We start from the raw sequence: 25,955 nt of genomic DNA, 5'->3' as shown, positions 1-25,955 counted from the left end.
CTTTTAATGCAATTTATTAAAAATAGATTTCTGCATCAGTTTGGGTATTACATGTCTACTTCAATATAAAAAAGCATGATGAATGTTTGAAACTGGTATTCATTGTCCTATTCATAAATAGGCTCACAAACAACAAGGGGCTTGCCTCTTGTGCAGTATACTATTAAATCAGAAGGAGAAAAAAGAAAGAGTGGCACAGTGGATGTGAACAGAATAATTTTGAAATATTACAGGGGTTTTTTTATGCATGTTTACCATATTTCTGTATAAGTAAGTAATACAATTGGAGTGCTGAGTAATTTCAGGAATTTAGTGATAAATGAGCACAACTTGATTATTCAAGATAAAGCTGAGGGTCATTATCCTCAGCTGGTCATTAATCCCCATGAAATGACTGGTATTGAGATAGTAATTACTATTATAATGAAAATGGAGAGAAAAAAAAAAAGCATGACATTTTTCTTATGCAGCTGTCAGTTTCTAAAGAATTAATGTTTTTCTCATGACCCATTCAAGCTGCCTGAATGATTTTTAACCCTTTATATAGTTTATTTGTCCTACTACAATTTCATGTTCTTGCCTCACTTAAGATTTGGTTTCCCATCATACATTCTTGGAATTTTGGGGGCACAGCAATGGGCAACAGTGATGTGAAAGAACGACAATACATACAAATCGCCCAAAAAACAGAAAAAATCTTTTCAGAATGATTGCTCTATAAAGTGTGCTCCATGGTGAGGTAGGAGATTGCATTATTACGCTATATGCCATCTAGCTTTTTATTCTGCATTTAATAGTGCCTTTAGCACACATGTTGTTGCACAGCACCTGTGGAATTCTTTGTTCCAAAACAGAATTCACCTTGTAGCCTTACAACATATGGAACTGATACTATCAAGTCAACTTGGTCAGAAATCATGAAGAAATTTGGCCCTAAAATGAAGAAACATCTTTAAAAATTTGCAATTCCATAAATTAAGTTTGTGGTATTCTGATGTGCCTTCTGAGGACTTTTGAGCCTTTGGAGTTCTCTCCTCCCCCCTTTCTACTGGAAGAGCTAGAAATATATTATGGGCAGAAGTGAAGGCAATTTGCTTCCTGCTAGAAACACTATCATTCTGTTTCCACTGTGAAAGACCTACACATGCTGCATCACTACAGCTTCCCATCTTAGAAAATGAAAAACTCAAAGCTTTTAAAACAAGCTAAGAAAGCTAAAAAATAGGTGTATTGCTCTGTATGTTGTTAAAGCAAAAAAAGATACTGATATTCATTACTACTAGTACCTTTTTCTAAAGACTATCTATGAACACTTTTCTAAGAAAGGGATTCCAGAAAAGCTACAGGATGTACTGAGTTTCTGATGGAAAATTTGCAGTTGCTTCTGAAATGTCTCACTGTGTATCAAAGACAGGAAGTAAAGCAAGGCTCAAAACAATTTTAGGCAAGACTGGCTGACAGGATGTTGCTCTGAGGGCTGCAAACCAAATTCTGCATGGTGGAGTAAAATCAGATAATGGCGGACACTGATAAGTGACTTGCAGTGCAGCCTGTGAGAGCGATTTGTCCTTCTAGCTCACTTAAGCTGTTTGGAGTTTGACATGAAACATGATGATGCTTGTCTGCTAGCCAAATGAATCATTCAATAGTGGACAGCTATCGAAACTGGACTGTTTCACTATTTGGAGAGAGTGTGAGAAGGAAAAAAAAAAAAAAAAATTGCTCAAGTCCCGAAAGCTCTGAATCGCATCAAGCAGAGCATACTTTAGAAAACATGGCAAGGCCTCCGGAAATAGAGACATTTATGACAGCCAAGGCCAAAGAGTAGTCTGTCAATTTTCTGTAAGGAAAAATAGTAAGCTAATTCGCAGTAGAACCTTGTCTGGGAAAGAAGTGATGTAACAGTGACAGGGGAACCAAATGTAATTATGCATCACAGCAGGTAATAGGACTCAAAAGCATAGTGAAAAATCAAGGGCATGTATTGTCACTAGTGTCAGATCAACAACTGGGTTGCAGTATGGCTATTTTGTATCTGCCAGGACATGCTAGAGTGACAGACACACATGGAGTGGAGAGGGTCAAAGTCTACAACGATAGCTCTTAAGTAGACACATTAACAATTCCAAGCAAGAAGAAAAAGAAAAAAATCTAATTCATTCCTATAAGGAGATTAACTCCACTCCTTTCACCCACTCCAAAATCAATTTTGTCTTTACTACAAGTCCTACGAACAAAGCACAAATCAGCACTGACTCTGGATAACATATCAGTGCTGCTGAAGAAGTTACATGACTCAGGGGAAACACAACGTGACTTCCAATTCTCCTGTGCTCCTGGTAAAATCAAATACATAGCACATCCACCAATGTGAAGAAAGATGCTGAGAATCCACTGGCCTTCTCCAGACTTTATGTATGTGTGGAAATGTACTGCTTGCTCTTTTTCCCCTGTTTCCTTCTGCAGGACAAACAGCACAGAAAGGAATACCTTTATACTACACTGTCATCCCATGTGGCTATGAAGAATATTTTCTTATGTCCCCTCTAAAATAAAATTTCCAAAAATCTAGATAAATAACTTCAGATTCTACAGAACAACTACTCTCTAGGGAATTCCAGCAGAGCAGAAAAATAAGTAGTCCTGAATAAATCAAGAAAAACAGAATGTTAATTATTTTACTGCTGTTAGTCTCCTGTGCATTTCTGTGGCACTCCTGTGTTACATGTTGAAACTACTAGCACATGTGCCTACAGTACTTAAGCATCCCTTACATTTTAGCGATTACATTTACAGCAACAGGACACAAGGAAATGGAATGAAGCTGCACCAGAGGAAGCTCAGATTGGACATTAGGAAAAAGTTCTTCACTGAGAGGGTGGTCAGTCACTGGAACAGGCTCCCCAGGGAAGTGGCCATGGCATCAAGACTGTCAGAGCTCAAGGAGGACCTGGACAATGCTCTTAGTCATATAGTTTAGTTTTAGGTAGTCCTGCAAGGAGCAGGGAGTTGGACTCAGTGATCCTTTATGGGTCACTTCAGTTGAGATATTCTATGGTTCTACAATTTCCATTAACAGATATCTTATTTTTATAATAGTTTGTGTAAAATACATAAAAGTCCATATTCACACACCTGCTTCACTACAGTTAATTGCAGTAAGATGCTTTTTGCCAGTTTATTTCTGAAATAAATGCCTATACAACACATTTATTCATTTATAATAAGACTTGCTAGATCTTGATGTTAAAAATAAGACCCTTCTTCTTTTCCTTTCTTTTTTTTAATAAGATGTGTGATATTTTTTCTAAAGCACCAAATCTTGGGAGCTTGTGATTAAGACAAAAATTTAAAATAATTGAAAACAGTTACAAACAAATTTTTTAGACCTCATGGCTGCAAAAGTGATTTGTAAACATTTGAGTATACCTTAACAGTTTAAAGAGTGAATTATTATTTTATTTTGTGAGTGCTGAATCATGATTTTTCAATAATTACAGCTGGCAACTGCAAGACTTCTAAGACTTGCAAGCTGGAATTCCAATTGAATGAGTAGCCTACAAAAATATTCAGACTAACGCTTGAAAATTTTCAAGCTAGAGTCAATCCCTACAGAAAAGTTTGTAGAGATAATAAGTAACTGAAAAATGACACTGAGGCACCAGGAACTATGAATTCTTAAAACCTCTTAATATCTTTATTAGAGGGTGTGGGAGGTGAGGTGGGTTCATTTATTTGTTTTAGAAAACCTAACTGCAGTCTCCCAGGCTTTAAAATTATGATTACTGCAAAGACAAGAAACAGATTTACTTGATGGAAGCAGTGAACTTTTTTTGCACTAAAGAATATTTGAGACAACAAATAACAGGCTAGCAGGTAAGAAGAATGAGACATGCTAAGCTTATGTTGTGGACTACAATGATAATTTTTACATGTTTTCTTTCTTGTGTTCCTCAAAGGTTTCCTGCAGGAAAGATATACCATCTCTAGGACAAGGCATTTGCCTGTTTTCAAAGACCGTTAAATTGTTTTTCATCCCCTGCACTTCTGTGCTAGCAACCACTTATTCTGCTTTTTGTGCTGTACTCAAACATTTTACTAAATATGACAGCTTCATCCTTTCAACCCTGAAATGGTAGAGTATTTTACAAAATATACTTCTATTTAAATCACTTTTTTTTCAGCTGTGGTTGTATATGGGAAAAACGTGAGGAAATTGCTGCCAAACTTATACTACTCTATCATCTGAGCGAAGAAAACAGATGTGGCCAAAAAAACCTGCTTAGATTCACTAATACGTCCCACGTACATTTCTTCCAGTCCATGCATCCATTTTTATAATAAACCATTTATTGCACTAAGTTTAAAGTAAAACTGCAATCATGTGAACAGGCAGGTTTCATATTTGGTTATAGCACATCATAATTAACATTTTCTTTTAAATTGAACAGACTCACTTGTTAGAAGAGAAATTGTAATAACCACTTTCCTCTAGAACCTCTTCAATTAGAGTCTACAAGATAAAAGAAATTCATTTCAGTAAATTATCTTTATTAAAAGTAATAAATTAATACATATAGGTATATTTACAGCTTACCTGCAACTGCTCATATGTCATCCCTTCTGCTATGTCACAAGTGCCAACAATACCTTAAAGTAAAAGGCAAGTAATGTTATACTACTGAGTTTGGGCTTTATTCTCCCTCATCAGTTTCTTAGCAATTCCACTACAAATATAATGACAAGAGCAATGCTTGATTAACAGCAGCTTATTCCACTGACCACAATGACCCCCTGCAAAGGTGGGAGGCATCTCAGGCCATGATGTGAACATTTGAGGCACACAATGTTACCACATTATGAAATAATACTAACTAATGGAAAATATTTTAAATGCTTAATGTAACAGAACACAACAATCCAACACTTTACATTATCATGTGCAAGGACAGGTAAATCCTAAGTATGACATTTTCAGTTACAATAATTTTTATTGATTTTCAAGGATGAACCATGTGTTATTTGCATATTTGATACTTCTTTGTAATTCCGAAGTATACTGTCTTAAATTAGTAGAATGCTCCATCAGTAGTAAACTCTGTATCTTACCAGGAATTAAACAAAACAAAAACCAAACCAAACAAAAAAAAAAACCCTGACAATTAAAATCAGTATAGTTAACACAACTTTACAACTTTACTGTCTTTAAAGACAGATCTTAGAGCAGCAATTCCTTCTGCTTTAATACCATTCACTTTATCAGAAATATATAAGCCACTACACAGGTTTTGTTGCTTTCTTTACCTTTTCTATCATCTGGAAGCAACATATTTCCACCTGAAGAGGAAAGTACCACATGCCAATCTGGTGTGAAGAAGTTGGGCTCAATCAGTTCAGGAGAACCTTGCAGCAGCTAGAGAGGGGAAGAAAAAAAAAAAAAAAGGCAGCAAAGGATATCTGAAATCTCTGTCCTTACCATTTAGCAAAACTTCAGACTTCTATGAGGCAGTTAACCCTTTTTCTACGTTTCCTAGTGCAATCAAAAGACAAATGAGACTTCAATGTTCTTTAGAGTAATGAAAAAGTGAACACAATTATGAATGTCCTACCTTCTTCTTTCCAGAAACACTGACTGAACATTGCAAGCTGCCAATCTGCACTTAGTATAAAGCATTGAGTTCTTTAGACTATCTGGATAAAATATTATAAACTATAAATATGTGTGAAGATAAACAGTGAAGTGTATTCCCTCAAATCTAGGAGAGAAATAGCTAATGACTGGATTTCGGAACTCGGGCTTCAAGTTAAATTGTTCGTCCATATTCAAGCGATATAATTCCCATTAGAAGGACCCCAACACTTCTGAAACCTGAAAGTCACTTTAATATGCAGGCATGGTTCTTTAGTCATGCCATTCTTGCAAATCTGCGCTATTTTTAAACCGATGACACTAAACTGTTTCTGACACACTGCGCAACAATGGGACAAGGTATGCTATATTCAAGACACTCTGGGATAGTGCCTTCTTAAAATTCATAGTTCTAGTAGGAATCCATTCCAAAACATTAATAATACTGGGAAACTAACATTAAATTAAGAAAAGCTTACCTAAATTAAGAGCTTACATAATCTTTATCAGCCTTTGTCACAAAAAATTACATTTTCCTTCCTCTTCTGAGCTCTGACAACATCAAGTCTGGTTTTGCATATTAGCAGCTAGCAGGTCCTTTCCATTTACAAAACAAATGTTCCAATGATCAGACACAACTTGAAACCAGTCTGTAGAAACCGCTTATGTAAGAAGCCTCCGTATTTTCCAAATAAAGGATAGCTAGAGAACATTCTAAATATTTCCTTTTCAAAAGGGAATCTTACACTTACGTTTTTGTGATATTTCTATCAATAGCTTAATTCAAATACAAGAAGAGACAAAGTCGACCACAGGTAGTAATTGGTATACTGCACCTTTTTCATTTCTGATTTCAGTTTACATGGATTGCTCTGCTGACTGAAGAGGGACTTCTTGAATCTCTCAATGATTCTCCTTTTCAAGTTGCATTGAAAAGCTGGAGGAAGCTATACGAAACAAAGAAACAGATGTTTTCACTGCTCAGTTACACCTCCCATAAAGATGACCTAATCAGCAGTACCATTATTGAAAAAAGCAGCTATGCTGCAAAAAGAAACACTGATGTTTAATAGCATGGTGATAAACAACAGTACAAGACTTGATTTAATGGCATATTACAATAATGCTCCTTAGTTTGCCCATTCTGTTAGGCTTGGCCTATCACATAAATCACTTCCTCTAGCCTTGAAGGTAAACATCATTATAATAAGCCTAACACGGGTAATACCAGATTTGCCTCCCTGATCAAAGTGCCAATATTTGGGACATTCTTCTATAGATTAAGCCCATAAGAACACTGAACTAGATTTTGTGTTAGCTATAATAAGTCACTCCAGCTGAAATTAATGGAACTTCAAGAAGCTCAGATTTTCATTCAGTGTGTGTCAAAATTAATGTGACTCTTCCTCATGGCTTCAACAGGCTCTTTTAAGGTCCTTATGTATATCTTAATACAATTCAGAATGTCTCTTTTGCTAGAAACTTCATGTGGAAGCTAATTTACACTTCACTTGTCTATAAAGCAAAAATTATTTCGTACACTTCTCCTATATTTTTTAGTTGAAAAAGTACACACCTTTCAACCATATTTACAAAAGAAAAACACAAATTGTACTTTAATGTATTTTAAAGTCTTCAAGAGGCAGTTCAAAGGAGGTCTCTTCCTTTGCTCTTTAGCATTTTAAAACCGTTTTTATGCTTCAACAGTAAATGTTAAGCTTCAGCTGTCGGGTCAATGCAATGACACCAACCCAGACTGATAACAACTCCATGGTATTTACTACCCTTTTGGAAAGATCTCCTGTGCTGTTTCTGTACAGTTGCTTATACCTGGAGACAGTGTTTATAAAGCTATGATTTTCCACCATTTAGTACAGAGTTTACAATCACATCACTGATGTAAACTCACAAAGTGCCACTCCATTGAATTTAGGAAGCTTTTTGACTGCTCAAGGAAGGTTTGACCACTAATGATCCACACTCAAACACTGTCACAGTACAAATATAGAGATTTTTTTTCCTCATTGGAGCAAATTACTGCTCTTAGATGGCTATAAATCTGGAACAGCTACATTGGCCTCACAGGAGTCCTGATTTGCTCTGGCAAACCAGGGATCAAGGTTACATCCTAAGCATAAAAGACTTAATCAGAAAGCTGTTTGCATAGTTTTTTGTTACAGACAGATTCATGCAGGTAAGGCCTTACACATATGCTTTAAGTCAGGTGTTGAATACTTAGCCTATAAGTGAGTAAAAAAAAAGTCATACCTTAGGAAAGGCCTGCACGATACTCTATAGACTACATGCCACTGAAATGAACCATGTGCAGGTAATGCACCATGGGCATACCGGCATATTCTGAAGTAAAGGTGGTAAAGGACAAATCCACAGCATGAGAAACTTGGAGTTGCCTCAGGCAGCAGTGTTCAATTTTAACTTTTGTTTTAATGAAATAAAATGTCAGATCAGTTTAAAAAAAAAAAAAAAAAAAAAAGGCCAAGGATTTACATAATGCTTTTTTAAAAAGCTTTCTCCTACATTGTTTTCCAGAGATCACTCTAACTCTTGTTCCCATGGAAACTGGATTGGGAAGGCTGATGGCAGTCGAGAACTAACAGGCAAGAACTATCCCTTGTAAACTTCAGTTTACAATTGTCAGCTGAAACATAACAGTTTTAGAAAACTGTTACATATTATAAAAAATATTCTACCTTAGATTTGTAAGAACATAAGTACAAGAGAAGCACATAGAGTACACAGCAAACAGGTACAGGTATGGATCCTGGTTTCTCTGCCTTCCCATTCCAAACCCAACTGACACCAAAAGTATCAAAGTTGTTACTACTGCTTCAGTGGTCAATTCTGAGAGAGTCTTTGAGTTGCTGTTGGTTCTTGGTTACAACGCAACCATGTTATGACAACTTGCATTAATTAGTAGGCCACTTGAGAAAATCTTCTTCAATAGAAAAGGTAGGTTCACTAATGAGCATCTTGGACATATTCCTAATGTGGCATGTAAAGACTGAAGTACCTCACTTCTGTTAGCAATTGAAGGAGATAATTCTTGCAATAAATTAATTAAATTCAAATTATTTTAAATAACAATAGTTTTATTGTCCCTGATAATTTATTTCCTGTGTTACCTGTTTTGATAAACTTGACAGTTAAAAAAAAAATAAAATACACCCAAGTGCAGTTATGCTATTCTGTTCTACACAAAAACATACAAATTCAGCTCAGCAATCTGAAAATCCCCTGAGGTGATAAATACAACTTTCCAAATATAAACAGTTCATGTTGGAAAATAAAAATATGTTTGTCTAATGACAGCAGATTTTGCAAGTAACTGAATAGCAGCCATCTTTCTGGAGAAGGAAGTTTTCCATCACATTTTTACTTGAGGGTTCAATGTGGATTTATATCAGCTCCATTTTGGCTTTCACATCAGCATGAAATAACTTTAAGACTCTTTCGCTATGAAACAGTTGAACTTAATTTTAAAATAAGTTTTAAGTTTGAAAAGATCTGACATCTCAAAATATTAACATATGCATGATTTGAACTATTGCACTAGAAATCCCAATAAATTATTACTATTTATTGTTAATAAAAATTATTACTTAAAAGTTATTTAGAAATTATTGCTACAGAGGAAAGCATTTAATGAACTCTCCGTGTCAGTATATGATATTAAGTCACTTAAAATATTTATATTGCTGGCATGACAGAATGTTGTAAAAATAATTTACCGTACAATCCATTTTTCTGAGGTGAGCCACTGAATTTTTTTCATATGACTCAATTATTGCCATCCTCCACATACTAATATTCAAGGTTAGTCTTTATTTAAATGATATATTTTTAAAGCATCCTGCCATCTGCAAAAATGTCAAGTTCTGTTGTTTTTAAAGAACAGTGACTAAATTAGCAGCACTTTGCAGTACCATCATTTTGACAACAGCAAATAACTGAAAAGTATAGAATGTCAGAAGCAACAGTAATGCATACTTGAGTGATGAAGATAATTTTGTGCAGCTGAATAAGAATCTGCTGAACAGGGTCACTGATCTGACGCACCTTCTGTTGTGATACAGAAATTCCTGCCGATGCTGTAGATGACAACAGTAAAATCAGGAGAAAGTTCATTTTGTTGCCTTACTATATTAATGGCGTACACTGTTTAAAACCCATAGATGTGAATATTAAGTTTAACTGCATGACTTGTTTTTCCTAATCGTAAATATTTTCCTACATTCACTCAAAAGGAAATTTAAAGATATGATAAACAGAATTTTCTTATTTTAACTGATTTTTTTTACATAGACTAGCATACATGATATTTTTCTTTTTAATATTGTGATGTTATGAAATTTATTTTCATTTTACCTTAAGAATTACAATAAAATGTCTGATGCAGCCCTTCTGGAGAATAATTTTATTAAAATATATTTTCATGTTGCTTATAGTGATGTGTGTTGCTTTATCACAGGTACTTTTTGTTTCCAACATTTAGCAAGAGCATATATTGAGAGAAACCTCAAGAAAACGTGCAAGAAGCTATGAATCTCTTGGGTCTTCTTTACTTTGCATCAGAAAATTAGTGGTGTCTGTTCTTTGTCATTAATTCCTCCCCACCAGAGATCACCCTTTCTAAAAGACATAGTGATGGAGACTGTGGAAATGACCTGTTAGCAGCATTCTCCATGACCAAAATGACATCATCAGAAAGCGCATAAATGGCATTTTCATGTTTAGACTGAAAGAACATTAATGCTAATCAAAGAATAATGCTGTAAAAACTCCTCCCTCTGCAAATGAAAGAATACAGACAATTGCTCTGTATTACAGACTGTATATTGCTTTTGCTAGTGAATTCCATAGAAATAGTAGTGTTGGCCTGTGAATATAAAGGAAAAGTGTGTTTTAAAAACTTTTAAATGCAAAGCTAGTTAGATATTGGTAGAAAATGCATGAAGTGACGCAAACCACAAAATGGGGTTATGCAAACCAGAAAATATTAACACTGATTCAATTCCCATGTACATATGCATGTAATTATGAGCTATGCACATTACATACACGCTATATGCAACAAAGATTTTATCCCCCCCATCCCATCATATTATATGGAATACAAAAGTTGGATTATTTTAAGAAAAAGAGACTAAACAAATTTAGAAATTAAATATTTTATCAGTTTTGAAAAGTGTTGTGTCTCGTAATATATCTCCAGATCATTTCCCTAAGTATTAACATTTCAAGCAGACTTGTACATGAGACAGATCAGAAGATAAAATATTCATTGACTAATTACTAGGAAGAGATCATGAAGCTGGAGAGACATAATAAGAAAGTAGTGGCACTTTGAGAAAACAACATTGCTATAAGCTGTTTCTAATGTTTTCTTTGAAAACAGATATTTAAAAAACCTTTTTTTAAACACACTGTATTTGAAACATATCCTTTAGCTATTACCTAACAACATGCGCAATAGATATGCATACACAAATTCATAAACAGTGCACACATAGATTTATATTTTAGTGCTTAACTATTTAAATGAGTGCCCAAATGTGATCTTTGCTAAAAAGGATCCATCATACCCAATGACAATGACGCAACATTTTGTAGTACAAATTCGGAAGTAAAGAACAGAGTCAGTTTGGAATTAAAAGGAAAAACATGACTTTAAGAATATTGCAGTACTTCAAACATTTAGGCTTCCTCGTATCATTTTTATTAGATAATTGTTGATTTTATTTAGATAACTGTGTGAATTAGCAAGGAGCAGGAAAGCTGATTTTTTCTTGTATCATGAAAATAGCGAGTAGGTGTAAACCTGTTCCTCTTCCTCTAAAGCTAGACTACCATCCTCTGTCAAGCAAATACATGTACATAATGTATATTTTTCATAGACAAAAACACTTCAAAGGAAGTCATGCATTAATAGAAGCTATGCTTTTCTTTCAGCAAAATAAATTTAACACAACAATTTTAACCTATTTACTTCTATGTGTTAAAATCAGATAAAAAAATTATATCAGCTATGTGTAAGTATTTAGTTCTTGGGATCATGAAAACAAAAGCTTGAAGTGAAAGTTTATTTCCCCCACTGAACTACTGTTTGGGACTTACCACAAACAGCCATTAAATCAGATATGGTCTCAGTCATCCGGAATTTGAGGTAGATTTACTTGTCTGCTGTAGATACCTTTTTTTTTTTTTTTTGTAGTTCAAGTAGCTCGGTGATTAAAAGACTGTGCTCTATTTCTGAAGCAAAACTGCCCTAATTTACCAGCAAGTAATATCAAATATCCATGTGATTTGTTTCCTGACATATTTAATGAGATATTTGAAAAATACTAGCCAAAGGTAGCTTAATAAAAAGCAAAACCAAATTCACTTGACTACCTAAATGAGTAAGCATTACTTAAAATTTACAAAGCACAATAAACTCAGTACTGATCTGTGGATATTATACCTAAAGGTTGACTATATTTTGTTAACTAAAGAGCATTATGAACTTATCTATTGAACCAAAAAAAAGATGTATAAATTTATTTGTATTCCATGGAATAATTTTAATTCCAGCCGTAAGAACCAACAGAGAAATACTACTGATCAAGCTTAATTTAATAGAATTAGGACACAGAAGTAAATATTATGTATTCTACAAACTGTGTAGATTTATAAAATATCATTCAGATTTAAAATATAACAATTAATACAGAACAGCTTGATTCTTATTTATCTAGTGCTCCTCTATCATGCTTTGCCTGCTGAGAAGACGATGACATCATTGCTATTGTCAGATTTTTTGTGGCAATGCATTTTGGCAGATGGGTTGACAGAGGCAAGTGAAATTAAGTTTGACATTTTTTCCCTAAGTTTCCTCTTAATAATAAGCAAGAGGAAAAGAAGTCTTGCATTTCCTCTGAGCCACTTAAGGAAGAATTTAAATTGGTCTTATCTGCTCAAGGTGACAGTGGAAGCCATGCTATAATAATGTAAAATATTGTATACCACAAGAAGATTTTGATTTAGCTCTTTTTGACTCATTTTCACCTCTCTAACAACTGTTTCAACACTGTTATATTCAATCCCAAAATAAACAGTGTGCTCTTGCTGTTACAATCTAGGAATCTTCAGTTTTTGTTAGGACAGTGATAAAAACTTTACTCCCTTGACATGTTACCTTTTTCACTGCTCCCTGTTCTGTGGTATTTCACTTCTCCTTTGCTGTCAATGGCTTGTATTACAAAAAAGAAAAAAAAAAAGAAAAAAAAAAGAGTGCCTTTCTTTTGTGGTTCTTCACAGATTTTTATGGGTTTTTTTATGAATAAAAATATGCTTAAGATTATATCAGCAAACAGAAAGGACTGTAGGACAAAATATGGATTTCCCTGTTATTCTGTGTATAGAGCTTTCTCTCTTTTCTAATATGACAGCAACAATACGACTTACCAGTCTAGTAGGACCGGATGCAATATCTACTTGTCATGTCTCCCTTGACATGTTCCCTTTTTCACGGCTCCCTGTTCTGTGGTATTTCACTTCTCCTTTGCTGTCAACGGCTTGTATTAGAAAAAAGAAAAAAAAAAAGAAAAAAAAAGAGTGCCTTTCTTTTGTGGTTCTTCACAGATTTTTATGGGTTTTTTTATGAATAAAAATATGCTTAAGATTATATCAGCAAACAGAAAGGACTGTAGGACAAAATATGGATTTCCCTGTTATTCTGTGTATAGAGCTTTCTCTCTTTTCTAATATGACAGCAACAATACGACTTACCAGTCTAGTAGGACCGGATGCAATATCTACTTGTCATGTCTATGTGCTTCAAAGACAGCTAGAGACCCAATGTTCAGCTAGGAACTTTAGGAGTTCCCATGAAATCCATATACACCAGATCACTCCACAACTATACTTTTTATGAAATACAGAAGTATAGCATTATCTGGGGGATGAGGCAACGTGCGTGCGAATAGGCTGCTGAGGGCTTGATCAAAACTTTTAAGAATTTTACGTAAAAAGAAAAACATTACTGACCAAAGATATTGGTTTTGCTCAAATCACCCACAGGACTGAAAATATTACAAAGGCTGAAGTGTTTGTCTGCAGCTCTGATACATTATGGCTGGATAGTAGGTTTAAACTGTACGTTAGTATTATAATGGCACGCTTCAGTAAACAGCATTGAAAACTGCTGGAAGGGGACAGAAAATTTTGATTTGTACTGCATAACTAAAACTCCTAATACAATTTTTATATCAAAAAGTTGTGAAATAGAACTTAGTATAGATAAAAAATACTTTTTAAAAAATGAAGATCAATATTTCAACTGCTCAAAATAGATTTTTACAGTATGTGAAGATTCTCAGTAAGAAAGACAAGTATGTCAAATGGAAAACGCCTTTCATCAATGATGATGTATAAATACATGATACAAAATATTCCTTTCATAGGAGAAATTTCCACTGCATTCAGCAGAAGTTTAGCCAGAATAATGACCATTAAAACAAAGTCTTACTGATTTACTGTTGGAATTCATATTTTAAAGAAATTCCTTAAGTATATTTCAGATAACACATTTGTATCTGAAAGGTAATTATCTCCTTTTCTAACAATTTAAAATATAACTATTAGATAATACCATGATTTTTCATATTGCAAAGAACTACAACTGGAAGACTATAAGGCTGCCACCCTGTCACAAATGAATAAGATTTAAAACTTGAAAATTGTTACATTTAATTTAAGTTAAAGTTTTATTTTGTTCAAGCACAAAATTACCTGGTCGCAGTCGTGATCCTGGACCTTCAATACAATCTCTATTTATTAAAAAAAGAAAAAAAAAAAAAAAGCAGTTTTAATTGTGTTTGGCATCAATGACTGCAGAGGAAATATCAGTATTCCCTGACTCCTTCTCAGGTTTCCTCTAAAGGAAATCTGTCTAAATTCACTATAACTGTGCATTTATAAGTCACATAAGGGCTGGCTTACTCTACGTGTCCAAAATAGCATGACTTCTACGAAATAAAAATTAGACTTCATTCCCTTCCCTACTCAGTTTTTACCCCGGAAAGTATAAAAACAGTAGACAGGATTTTTACATTTAAAACTCAATAATTTACTAGATTACACATTATTTTGCATTTGTACATGTTTAGGGTCATTTCAATTAACCCATTTTATGTATGGAAAATATAAAGAATGAAGTAATCATTGTCCAGTGGATAAAAACAGGAGTAATAATACATACAGTACTAGTAAAGTGGAGGGGAAAAAAAAGTAATATTACATCATCAGGATGGCAATACCTCAATGTCAGAACTATAGGTCCAGATGTTCAAGTGCTAGCTTCTGCTCTACACTGAACAAAAACACAGATTTCACTAGCTCAGACAAGCAACAACAAATGGATACAGCTAGATGGGGAACTGAAAGAACCAATATGATGTTCTGATGGAGGGCAGCCTCAACAGCCCTAGCATGGCAAGAAATTGTATTTATTTTTCAGGTAGTAGGGAAAATTACAGTTGCAAGGAGTAGTTATGCAGAAAGATAAGGAGATAGCTTTGCTAATGCTTAGGTGAAAGGCAGAGATGTTCTAAAAAACAAATGTGCTTGCTTCAGCGCTTAAGCATTAGGAGGCTGCCATTACTGACTGAAGCTGGACTGAAAACAGAAAGCCAGTGAGAGATAAGTGAGCGATTGGATGTTGATATGCTAAGAACAACTCTGAAAAGAAAAATAAAGTATGGTTTTGAAGTGATAGGAAAAGCACAACCAGTAAAAGGATACACACAGAAAATGGCAAGGTTGAAAGTAGGGCTGTAAAGCTGAAGGTAGGGCTGTAGAAATGTTCCTTGCAGCAGTGTTCTGAATGGGCATTTGAGTGACTGGAATGCACGTATCAAAACCGGGAAAGATGTTGCTTGCATGATAGCCTTATGAACCCAAGCAGGAGTTCTAGCAGTGTATATTGATCGGAAAGGCTATATCTTAGAGGTGCCAGGCAGAACAGTGAGACACATTCTGAATGAAATAACTTTGAGAGATGCACAAGTTAAAGCAGATGCTCAGACGTTAAAGTATTGGATGAGGACGGATGTTATTTTTGAGAATGATCAAAAGCCAAGCTAACGGGTAGGGCTTCAGGTACAGACAATCATGACATTCCCTGTAGTTATGTAGTACTTAACTATATGGCACATGGCCACGAAGAGATCTTACAGAGATGAGCAAAAATTGTTCAGAAGGCAGATGGGGCCATGAGTGATTTTAGGATTTTTTTTCAGATGAGAAAGAAAAGCAGAAATTAAAAAACAAAGAACAGAGTCTATGAATAAGAGTGGTGCCAAGGAGGTCAGAAAAAATAATGGCTAGTCAAGAATGTGGTTGATGCATTTCTGAATAAATAACAGAAGAAAAAGGAAAGACCTTTAGAAGGAGAATGGGGATGGCCATGCCATATTCTGTTTTGGATAGTTTCCTTTTTGAAAGAAACGAGGAGGACTCCAGAAATCACAAAATATAACTATCTTTATAAAGAAGGTCTAGAGGAGTTCAAAGCGACCCTAAACTATTACTTTGCACTATCAAACGCACAAACACATTTTTCTATAGAAAAACAGGCACTTAAAAATGCAAAAACAGAATTTGGTTAACCAACTAATGTCAGTTTAAACTGATGTTGTAAGGTCCACTTTTAAAACTATTCATCGGTTCAGTGCCAGTCCCCAAACCACTCATGTAAAGCTTCGCTGTTCAAACACCCTCAAACAATATCCTCAAGCAGATCAAGTGTCATAGGCTGAGATAAAATGAAGTTGTAATGATAAGTAAGGAAACGTTTCATGAGGGCAACCAGCCAACTGCTCTACTGTGAAACGAGTGACTGAAATTGATCACAACAATGATCAATTATACAATCTATATGAAAATCATAAATTGTACCTACCTAATCTGAGGTTGTCTTTCAGAAGCACTAAAACTTTGTTTAATTATACCTGAAACAAATGCATAAGTATTATCTCTGCATTAAAAAAATACATATACGTGCATTTTAATATTTCCTATTTCCCATACATGGTGACAAAATAACTTTTTTAAAGTAGTGTCAAACAAATTCAAAACCCCATTTGACTATGGAGTTGCTGTTTGATGTATCAAAGATTTACTTACATCGTAACTAAAATCTCAGCCCTGCACAGCATTTTTATTAATATTTTCATAATTTCACAGAAATTAATAACACACACTGACTAGATGTCCACAGAAGATCAGTCTGGATTTGCACTAAATAACTACCTCAGTTACTACTATCACTGTAGTTACAATATTGTTTCTAGCTTGGATAAAAAGCTAGAACATTTACTCACTTGCTCAGAGGACCTTTGATGGATGTCTAAACCTTGCTCTACCTGAGTCTTATCACCACCATTCTATTAGCTAACTATTCAAACTACTACATATGCAATACCTTACTTCTTACATAATTCTCTTGATTTTAAGACCTTGAAGACAGGGGTATGACCAGTTATTGACCAAACACCTAATCAGTAATAAAACTGAACACAAACATTTATGTCATTTTTTGCACAGTATCAGAAAAATGTGAAGAAGGAAGAGTAATGTTTGATGATATATTTATTATCTATACACTTGGAAAGCATTGTCTTAAAGCATTTGTCTTCAAACATTCCTGTAAAACCACTTCTTTGATGGTCATTGTGACATGTGAGACCACCCTCTCCTAGAAATTATCTCTCACTTTGAATGCGGAATAAGTGTATGTTTAAATCAAAACATATTTCATCTAACTGAAGGTCTGAATAGTAAAATTAGGAAATTCTACAATTTTCCCACAAAATTAATGCATTTTAATATAATGCATTTTAATATAATACCCTGGCATCTTTGTCTACATGAGATGTCTTCCACATTAGCAACATCATAAGCATTATCATAAAATAAGAACAGAGGCATCTAATCACTCAAACAGTAGCTAAGAAAAAATATTTTATGCCAAATTTACACTAGTTGTCCCATTGTTGGTCTTCTTATGGCAGTTATATTAATTCTAGAGCAACAGTAGAGGTCTTTCAGAGAGCAAACACATTTCTGAGTCTTAAATATTTTTTTTGTGTTCAAACATACTTTCTGTTGTGTTCTGAAATATAGTGCCTCTATTTTTCCTACTTTTCTGAGATCCTCTAAGTTTTAAAAAAAGATAAAAAAATCCTGAAGGAGGCTGGCATCTGTCACACAAACTTCACTTTAAAACCAAAAGAAATTATACATCGTTAGGCCAAATCTGTCTCCCTAAAAAGAAGACACACAGACAGAACGAAAGAAAAGAGAGACAGTATTTTATTCCTTGATAATGCTTTGCTTAGCAAAACAGATGTTAAAACTCTGTAGTAGCTACCCCAAAAGAAGGTTTCATAAGAGCAATAGATTTACATAATAGCAAACAAATTAGGCTCTTATAGAAGCCAGGATACTTCAATTAACTTTAACACTCAGACAGGAAAACAGATAGGAAAACACAGAGTCCACTGCCTAGAAAGTAAATTTGGCCTTTGGGGGAAAAAAAAAAAAATAATAATAAAGTGATTGTGCTTATTCAAGGAACAGAAATGTTACCTGGTTAGGATATAAACACAATAATACAAGTACGAAAGTAGAAGCTCTGACTGAACCTGAATCAGGTTGCTTGGGGTAAGGACTCTGAGTTACAATCTCAGACACTCTGTTATAACAAAGACTATAATATATTATGGGAATATATGTGAGATAATCTGTAACAGAAGCTGCTTGGCTAGAAAGCTAAGTTTGAATGCAGCTCTTTGCTAAGAATTTTAGAAACAGCTCCCCTTTCCGAGTACTCATATATAAAATTGGATTTGAAATACTATACCCTTTGGCCGTTTCAAATAAATGATCTCTCTATCAGTAAGAAAATTTGGATATGAGCCCTTTAATCAATTTGATGACTTACCATATTTGACTTGCTAATCTGCCAGTTTATGAGTGTATTTACAAGTGCATGATATTTCACACCACTCACTGTACATGGCAGAGATGCAATATTTTCTGATTCATATGCTAAAGTTAGGAAAATACTTATTAATGCTAACCCCCCTGAAATAATGATGCAGAACATCAGTAAACAATAGCCAACACCTTTCAGCACTATTTTTATTGCTTATTATTATGTTAGAGATCCACTAAGCAGCTACAACTGAGAGGGGAGTCTCTTTATGAAAATACATTGAAATAATTTATTCAATAACTAAGCACGAGGAGGCTCAGACATCTAAAAATCATTTCTCAAGAGAAATCTGAATCTTAGACAAAGTCAAACTTGGAAAAAACAAAGCTAAAAACACTGTAGGATCTCCAAAATTCTTCACAGACAGCACATTGTGCAAATTATGCATTTCTTGATGCAATAATCATTTTCAAGAAATTTCTTAAGCTTTCCCCTGACAAGCTAAAGAACCATATACAGCAGATGTGAGAAGATCTTACTCCTGAGGCTTACCAAGCTATCCAAATGTCTTATATAAAGAATAAATATCTTCTCAAATAATAAAATCCATCAACAAATACAATTGGTGTAAATTAAAAAATAAAAAAAATTTAGAAAGCTCTGTGATCACAGAACTTGTAAGATATAAGGTAGCTGCCTGCAATTACGCCCCAATTTTGAATGAAACTTCTAGCTCCAGACAGCTAGTGACATTACTGAATGGGTATTTATTTCCTACTGTGTTTGTTGTTATCCTCAAAAATAGTTACATTTGGAGCTAAATGATGACCTAAACACAGAGCTCAATCATTTGCTACATACAACATGCAGCGTTCATATTTTTAGAGTCCTAGTTATAGAAATCCCCAGTTATTCAGCTGAATACTTTTGACTACTTTGAACATCACCTTCATGAGACTCAAGTACTGACACTGTGTAAAGCAATTGTTTTTCTAAAAGCCCAAAGAAAGATATAGGAGGCCCGTCTAGAGTTACATCACTAGAATATTCTTCTGGCAGATCTGTGGTCTCTTCATTACATGGTAACTGAATACTATTGCATTGCAGAAATTTTAGCAAGAAAAGGAACCTTGAATCTCAACGTTTTTGCTTATTGGTCAGAAGTTAGACAAGTTCAGAGATTCCTCTAGATACTAGAAACATATATTAAATTATGAGGTAATAGAAAAACTCATAGGCAAGATATAGCCCAACAACAGGACTGTGCATTGAGACTTCTTAGCCTCATGAAAAGTTAGTAGCTGCGCAATTCTGAAAGCAGACAACAGGTGTCTGCTTACCTTTTTATTGTGAGGAAGGTCAGAGGGCAAGTACATAAAATCCTAGGGAGCAGGGTTTTCTAATAGCATATTTTGCCACAGAAGCAGCCTTTCAATGTATTTAGGACATTGTCCTGATTGTAGTGTAAATGAACATGATTCAGGGAAACAAAAAATATTTTCCAAAAAGTGTTCCCAGACAGAGTACTTTTAAACTCTCTCTCACTCAACTGACACACTAGCTCTACTGGACTACAGTGCAGTAAGAGATATGATGTATTTTCCTGCTATTTGGTTTACCAGCAGAAATGCGGTACGGTCACACTGTAAATCAAAACCAAGTAAAAACACCTTCAATATGACTAAGCTAAGGTAAAGCTGGAACTTATTTTAAAATAAGAAAAAATAATGCAAGTAATCATCCCATCACTCTTTGTTGCTTTTTGACTCAGTGTGTCCCTATCCTCTGTCAATCTTTATAAATTTCAAATTGTAAGGACTTCAGGGGAGAAAAGAAAAAAAAAAATCACATATCCCACTACCGTCTCTGTGTTTCTGATGTTTCTGAAATGTACAGAATCTTGCTCTTATGGGATTAATCATCTCAAGTAGCATAAACAACTACTCCAGAATCTACAAACCTTGCATTTGGCAATCTCAGGAATTGTTAAAGGAGCTGGTCTTGTAGAATTACGTTGCCTAGACTAAGAACAATAATCCTTTTCTCAAAGCATAATTGAAAAGCACAGGGTATGTAAAATTATTAAAATATTTTGACAACTAGTAGACTATAAAAAACTCACCACTATTATACTGTCACTCACATGCATATCAGCTTCTGTGCTACGGAACAACTCAATATATCCCACCTTTTTACAAAATACTACCCCAATTTTAAAATACAGCAATATTTTTGTAGATCATGTTTTCTCTGAAAGCGATGTGATGGCAGCATGATTAGACAAACCCTTTCAAGACCTTAATCCATACACCTGTAACTGAAACTCACATTTTCAAGTTAACCATTTCCAAGTTAGCTAGATGAAAGTTGGTCACATTTTCCCCTGTAATGCTGACAGGCTTGACAAAACCACAGCTGATTAATTCATACACCATTAGCCATTTATTAGCAACAAACGGAGCATAATGCAAGCAATAACCAAGTGTCTTGAATTTATAATACTTTTTTTAAAAGCTATCTTATCCTTTTCCCCAAAAAGAAAAAAAAAATTGCCAGCATTAATTACAACTGATCTACAACGCTAATTTCAACATTAAGTAGAAACTACAGGTGATCTAAGAATCTATGGCTGCAGAATAATTTTTCTGAAAAAGTAATCCTGAAGTACCTATGTACTAACTAAACTCTGTGCTGGGAGGAAAATGGGCAATGACTTCTAGAAATTTTGATTGAAGTTACTGGGACAAATAGGAACTGACTAGATCTTTCCAGTTAAAATATTTCATTAAATCTATGGAAATCTGGCAAAAAATATTTAAATATTAGAAAAAGTTTATGTTTTGTTAATGTCTGAATCTTAACAAAGAAAAATTAACAACAAGGAAATCATTATCAACAACGCTTTGGGTGTGGCAAGTTGCAAACTACACAAACTAGCCCACAAATAACTCAACTTCTGAGAGATGCACAATGTGTTATCTTCAGTATATACACCAAAATAGAACACTGCCTCTGCAAGCTGCTCTTCCTCAATATGTTCTTTCTATGCAGCCCCCTTTCACTCTCAGACGAGGCTTCCCTGTACCCTGTAAGCTACTCTTGTTACTCTCTAGCACAAGAAAGTAACAAAGCTTTTTTTTTTTTTTTTTTGTGCCTTTGTGGGTTGGTTTTGGGTTTTTTTTAAAGCAAATTTTTACAATAAACTAAGAGCTGGCTAGCCACAGGCCCTCCAGCCTTCAGAATGGCAGGCTATCCAGTTACAAATAGCAAATCATATTAACAGATTTTAAGTAGAATCATCAAACCATTTCTTTACCCTGCACTAATGGCTAGACATTTTAATTAAAAGCAGTTGTATTTCTTCAGCACCTGGGCCAAAATCTGAAGAAAACACAGCTAGTAAATAGTACTACAAAGAGACTAAGACAGCACTATAAACACGTAAAGTAATGTTATTCTACTTTTTTTGAAGCCTAGGACCCTGAAACAATAAGATTTGTTAATCTTCAGACAACTACATTCCCTTCACTTTTTAAACAGACAGTTTAAATCCTCCACAGATTTTCTGTCAGAATGTCATGGGATGAATGGAAATCATAAAGTTTGCTCAGCTTTAATATCAACCTTTTTCTTCTAGTAAAAAATGCTCTTTGATTTTCCTCTAATCAGAATCCTATCCAATTTAATAGGTAGATCATAGTAGCTCAGAATTTAGCAGGTAGCTCACAGTGGTTGCAGATGTTTCAGCTCTCTCTTTTTTTTAATTTTCATATTTAGAACACAATCCAAAAAACTATTACTTAAGATAACACCCAACACAGCTGGTGCTTTCCTATCTGATTACCATAAATAACTACAGGCAGAATTAATGCTGTATTTTGTCACATAATCTCTTCCTAATTAAAATCGAATCATTAAGCATTCCTTCAGTTCCATTCAGTAAATTCATCTGGCAGCTAAAGCTTGCCTCTTTCAACTTTCTTTTTTACACCCTTTAACAGGGCCCTACATTTATTCATTTGCATAGTATTATTGTTAGTGAGACAGAAGTTTTCACACTGTCTTCCTTCTGTTTCTTATCAACACTGGTTAACTTATACTTCAAATCTAAAAACACTTTGTCAAGTTGCCCAATAATTTTCTAGTTTTCATAGGCATTGCTACAAAATATACAGACAAGCTACACAAAGAAAATGTGATGCAAAACATATTATACTGGAAATGGCTGCCACAGAGGTACAGTTACTTTGGTTTTCTTTTGCTTAGGACCCACAATAGATAATGAATTTGCAACAAATCATAAAATACCCTAATATTTTGGAATAAACAACTATTTTGCAGTTAGAAAGTAGCATACACTTCATTCTTAAGGAATCTTACCAACAGCAGACTCTTTCAAATGACTTGAACTGGAGCTGCTTAAGTTGCCTAATACATCCAGCTCATCATCTAATTCAGAGGACATATCCACAAATAAAATTAAAGCAAAGAAGCTTTTAACACACCTCTGACCAGCATTATAGTACTCCTAATGTTTCTTTTGCTAATGACTACCTTTTTTGGAGTTCTCTAAAGCACTGCGATCCTCTACCACGATTTCTTCGTATGTTCTTTCCTCATCTTTTCCACATGCTGATTGACAACTTCCAGCTGGGAGGTCAGTATTTTCTGAAAATTCACTTTTGCAACTGACTGCTCCATGGCTGCTGCTACAAAGACTCAACTTCTCATAATTTTTCTGACAACAAAGAACAAGGAAATGTTACATATTGTCCTTATCGAGCACTCATTAGAAAACCTGCAGATGAAAATTGTCACTTGTGTATATACACACACACATAAAAAATGTACTTTGTGTTCCCACTTAGCTGTTACTCCAGGACTACACAGTACCTGGTTAGGTCACTAATTCTAAATTTAGAGCAAAACTTTCAAACTCTTAATCTAAACAAAGTATTTCTAGCCTTTACATAGAAGGCATCTTTGTCCTTGATGAACGTCTTTTCATAATAAGGACTTAAAGTGAAAAAAAAAAAAAAATGGAACGAATGCCGGACCAGAAGGAAATACTGAACAACACAAAAAATAAAAGACAGGACATAGATAGCAGGTTCCCAGATAGAAGAAACCAGAGATTTACTCTCTTCCAGCTTAGATTAAAGAATTGCAGATCCGTTCCGGACAACACAAAACCTGCACAACAGTTGAGATGGTAGTAAAATATGAAGTAAACTCTATGTGATGTGATGCCAGACACATACCCCAAGACTGAACTGACCAAATGTAGCAAGGAGTTCTTTAACAAGTATAAAATTCTGCCCCTGCTGTTGTCATTGTTTATAGCTTTTCTGGAAAGAATAGATATCCCTAATTCCTGTTGTTGCTTCTATTTTAATGCAATATATTTTGAAAATAAACTGTTATTATGATCTCTTTATATATTGTTCGAAGTCTTCTCACGTTATTTCTGTTGTGCATAAATAAATTCATGCTTCTTTTTACTCTGTCTTGTCAGATCAAAGCGTGATAAAGGAGAACAGGAGATAAATTATATGAGCATATCGGATTAAACAAATTAGTATCTTTAATATTAAAAGTAATTTCAGGAGATAATACATTCCTTAACACTTCTATTCTTAGCAAGTGTGTCAAAGACAATTTGGCCTGTATCTAAGACAATATTCTTCCAAAGTCTTTCCCATTAAATATTTTTACTTTATCGGGACACAGCAGAATGGGTACATTCTGAAAACCCTTCCTCTTTCAGAAACCTAACTGCACCCCTGAGCATTGACTTCATCTCTGACTGCATAATGGTCTGCTTCAATTATTTCCCCACCTTCTGTTCTACCCCCAAAACTATAACTTAACTTGTAGCTTGTCAAGCTTTTGTCTTTAAATTTGGGTGGGAAAAGATAATTTTATACCTAAGTACTAAACTCAACTTTATGTCTAAGATGCCACAACAGCAGTGACTGCGGACAGCATGGCAACCACTAAGGATGACACTCAAGCTCACTTAAAGAGTAGCCTAGTCATGATAGATGAGAACGCTTACTGTGCCCTGAACATTAAGTGCACAGTTACAGAAGAGAACAAAATCACCTGTTCTACATCAAAGAAAACAAAGTAAAGGGAGAGAAGGGTCAAACTGCATTGACATTTCAAAACTTTAAACTCCTTTCAGCATTGCCAATACTGAACCTCACACTCAAATTACTAATTGTTACCAACAACTTGTAAACTGAGTAGAGCTAACGGGGAAAAAAAAAAAAAAAAAGAAAAAAAAAGATCAAAAAGACTGATGTTACAAATTGGTGTCAGATCTAACTGCCATATCAAGAAAGGAAACCTGTTTGGAATGCCTGAACTGAATTCTGTAGACCTCATAATAAAAATAATCATCAAACCTGCTACAGAAACTGTTCAGAGTTCAGTGAAATGTATCCTAAAGCCTTAAAGCAGTTCTATAAACCGTAAAGCTATAACCTGTCTACACATAAAGTCAAGTCCATTTACATAAGATCTGAACATAGAGAAATACAGTCTCTCGTTACTAATCTGAAAGTAATATATAAATTACTGTGATATATTTTGCCCTACCTAGACAATAGCTAATAATTTTTAAAAGTGAGATTATATACTGTTGTTTCTATTTTGAGCAGGATGCCTGACTGATTTAGAAGGACAAAAGCACCTTGAAACAACCACTTCCAAATCTTCAGAGAGACTTCTTTCAGACAGACAGAAAGACAGATACCTGCCCTTTGAAGAAATCTATTAAGCAGTGTGATATTCAAAATACCACAAATACCAAAACATGAGTTAGATTGATACATACACATCTGAATTGTACTCATACCTACACTTTATTCTTGAGTTTAGAATTTTACAAATCTTTCTGGAGGCTTCATCAGTTAATCCAATTTATTTTTACATTTTCATAATAAACTAGTACCTTGGTTTCTCCATGGGTGTGATTGTTTGCCACCCTTGTTGAAACAAACCTGCCTTTTAGAATAAACAAACACAGTTCAAAAGGAAATCTAAGGGGAAAAGAGTTCTTGTGCAAAAGTGTCCAAGTTATAAACCAAATAATTTTTCCCCCCCAAGAATTCATCTTTATGACTGAGCAAAAGCATCTCTGGAAACACTTGAAATTTGTGTCCCACCCATGACGAAAAACCTGTCTATAAGCTGAGACTCTTCATCTATATCCTGTACACTTGCACTGTCTCTCTCTTCACTGGTCAACATTACCACTGTAAAATCAGATATACTTTACTTCTGGAGAAGTGCAACCTAAATTGCTCTTCTCAACTTCCAGCA

General features: G+C 34.5%; 1 protein-coding gene across 1 annotated transcript in view; it reads right to left on the bottom strand.

Moving 5' to 3' along the window:
- Window positions 1–4,457: 4,457 nt before the first annotated feature.
- NEK10 (NIMA-related kinase 10) overlaps window positions 4,458–25,955 on the bottom strand; it is a gene marked incomplete at both ends in the record, with an annotated part of 67,731 nt that continues 46,233 nt past the window's right edge. Inside the window, 9 exon segments of the mRNA XM_010087284.1 lie at window positions 4,458–4,513; window positions 4,598–4,650; window positions 5,305–5,413; window positions 6,466–6,576; window positions 9,638–9,738; window positions 14,420–14,457; window positions 16,590–16,638; window positions 23,007–23,095; window positions 23,183–23,364. Coding sequence (XP_010085586.1) covers window positions 4,458–4,513; window positions 4,598–4,650; window positions 5,305–5,413; window positions 6,466–6,576; window positions 9,638–9,738; window positions 14,420–14,457; window positions 16,590–16,638; window positions 23,007–23,095; window positions 23,183–23,364 — 788 coding nt within the window.

The sequence above is a fragment of the Pterocles gutturalis genome, unplaced genomic scaffold, assembly GCF_000699245.1.
Source record: "Pterocles gutturalis isolate BGI_N339 unplaced genomic scaffold, ASM69924v1 scaffold3856, whole genome shotgun sequence".
NCBI classification, from domain to species: domain Eukaryota; kingdom Metazoa; phylum Chordata; class Aves; order Pterocliformes; family Pteroclidae; genus Pterocles; species Pterocles gutturalis.
Note: the sequence above shows the minus strand (reverse complement) of the source record. Positions and strands in the feature narration are given on the sequence as shown.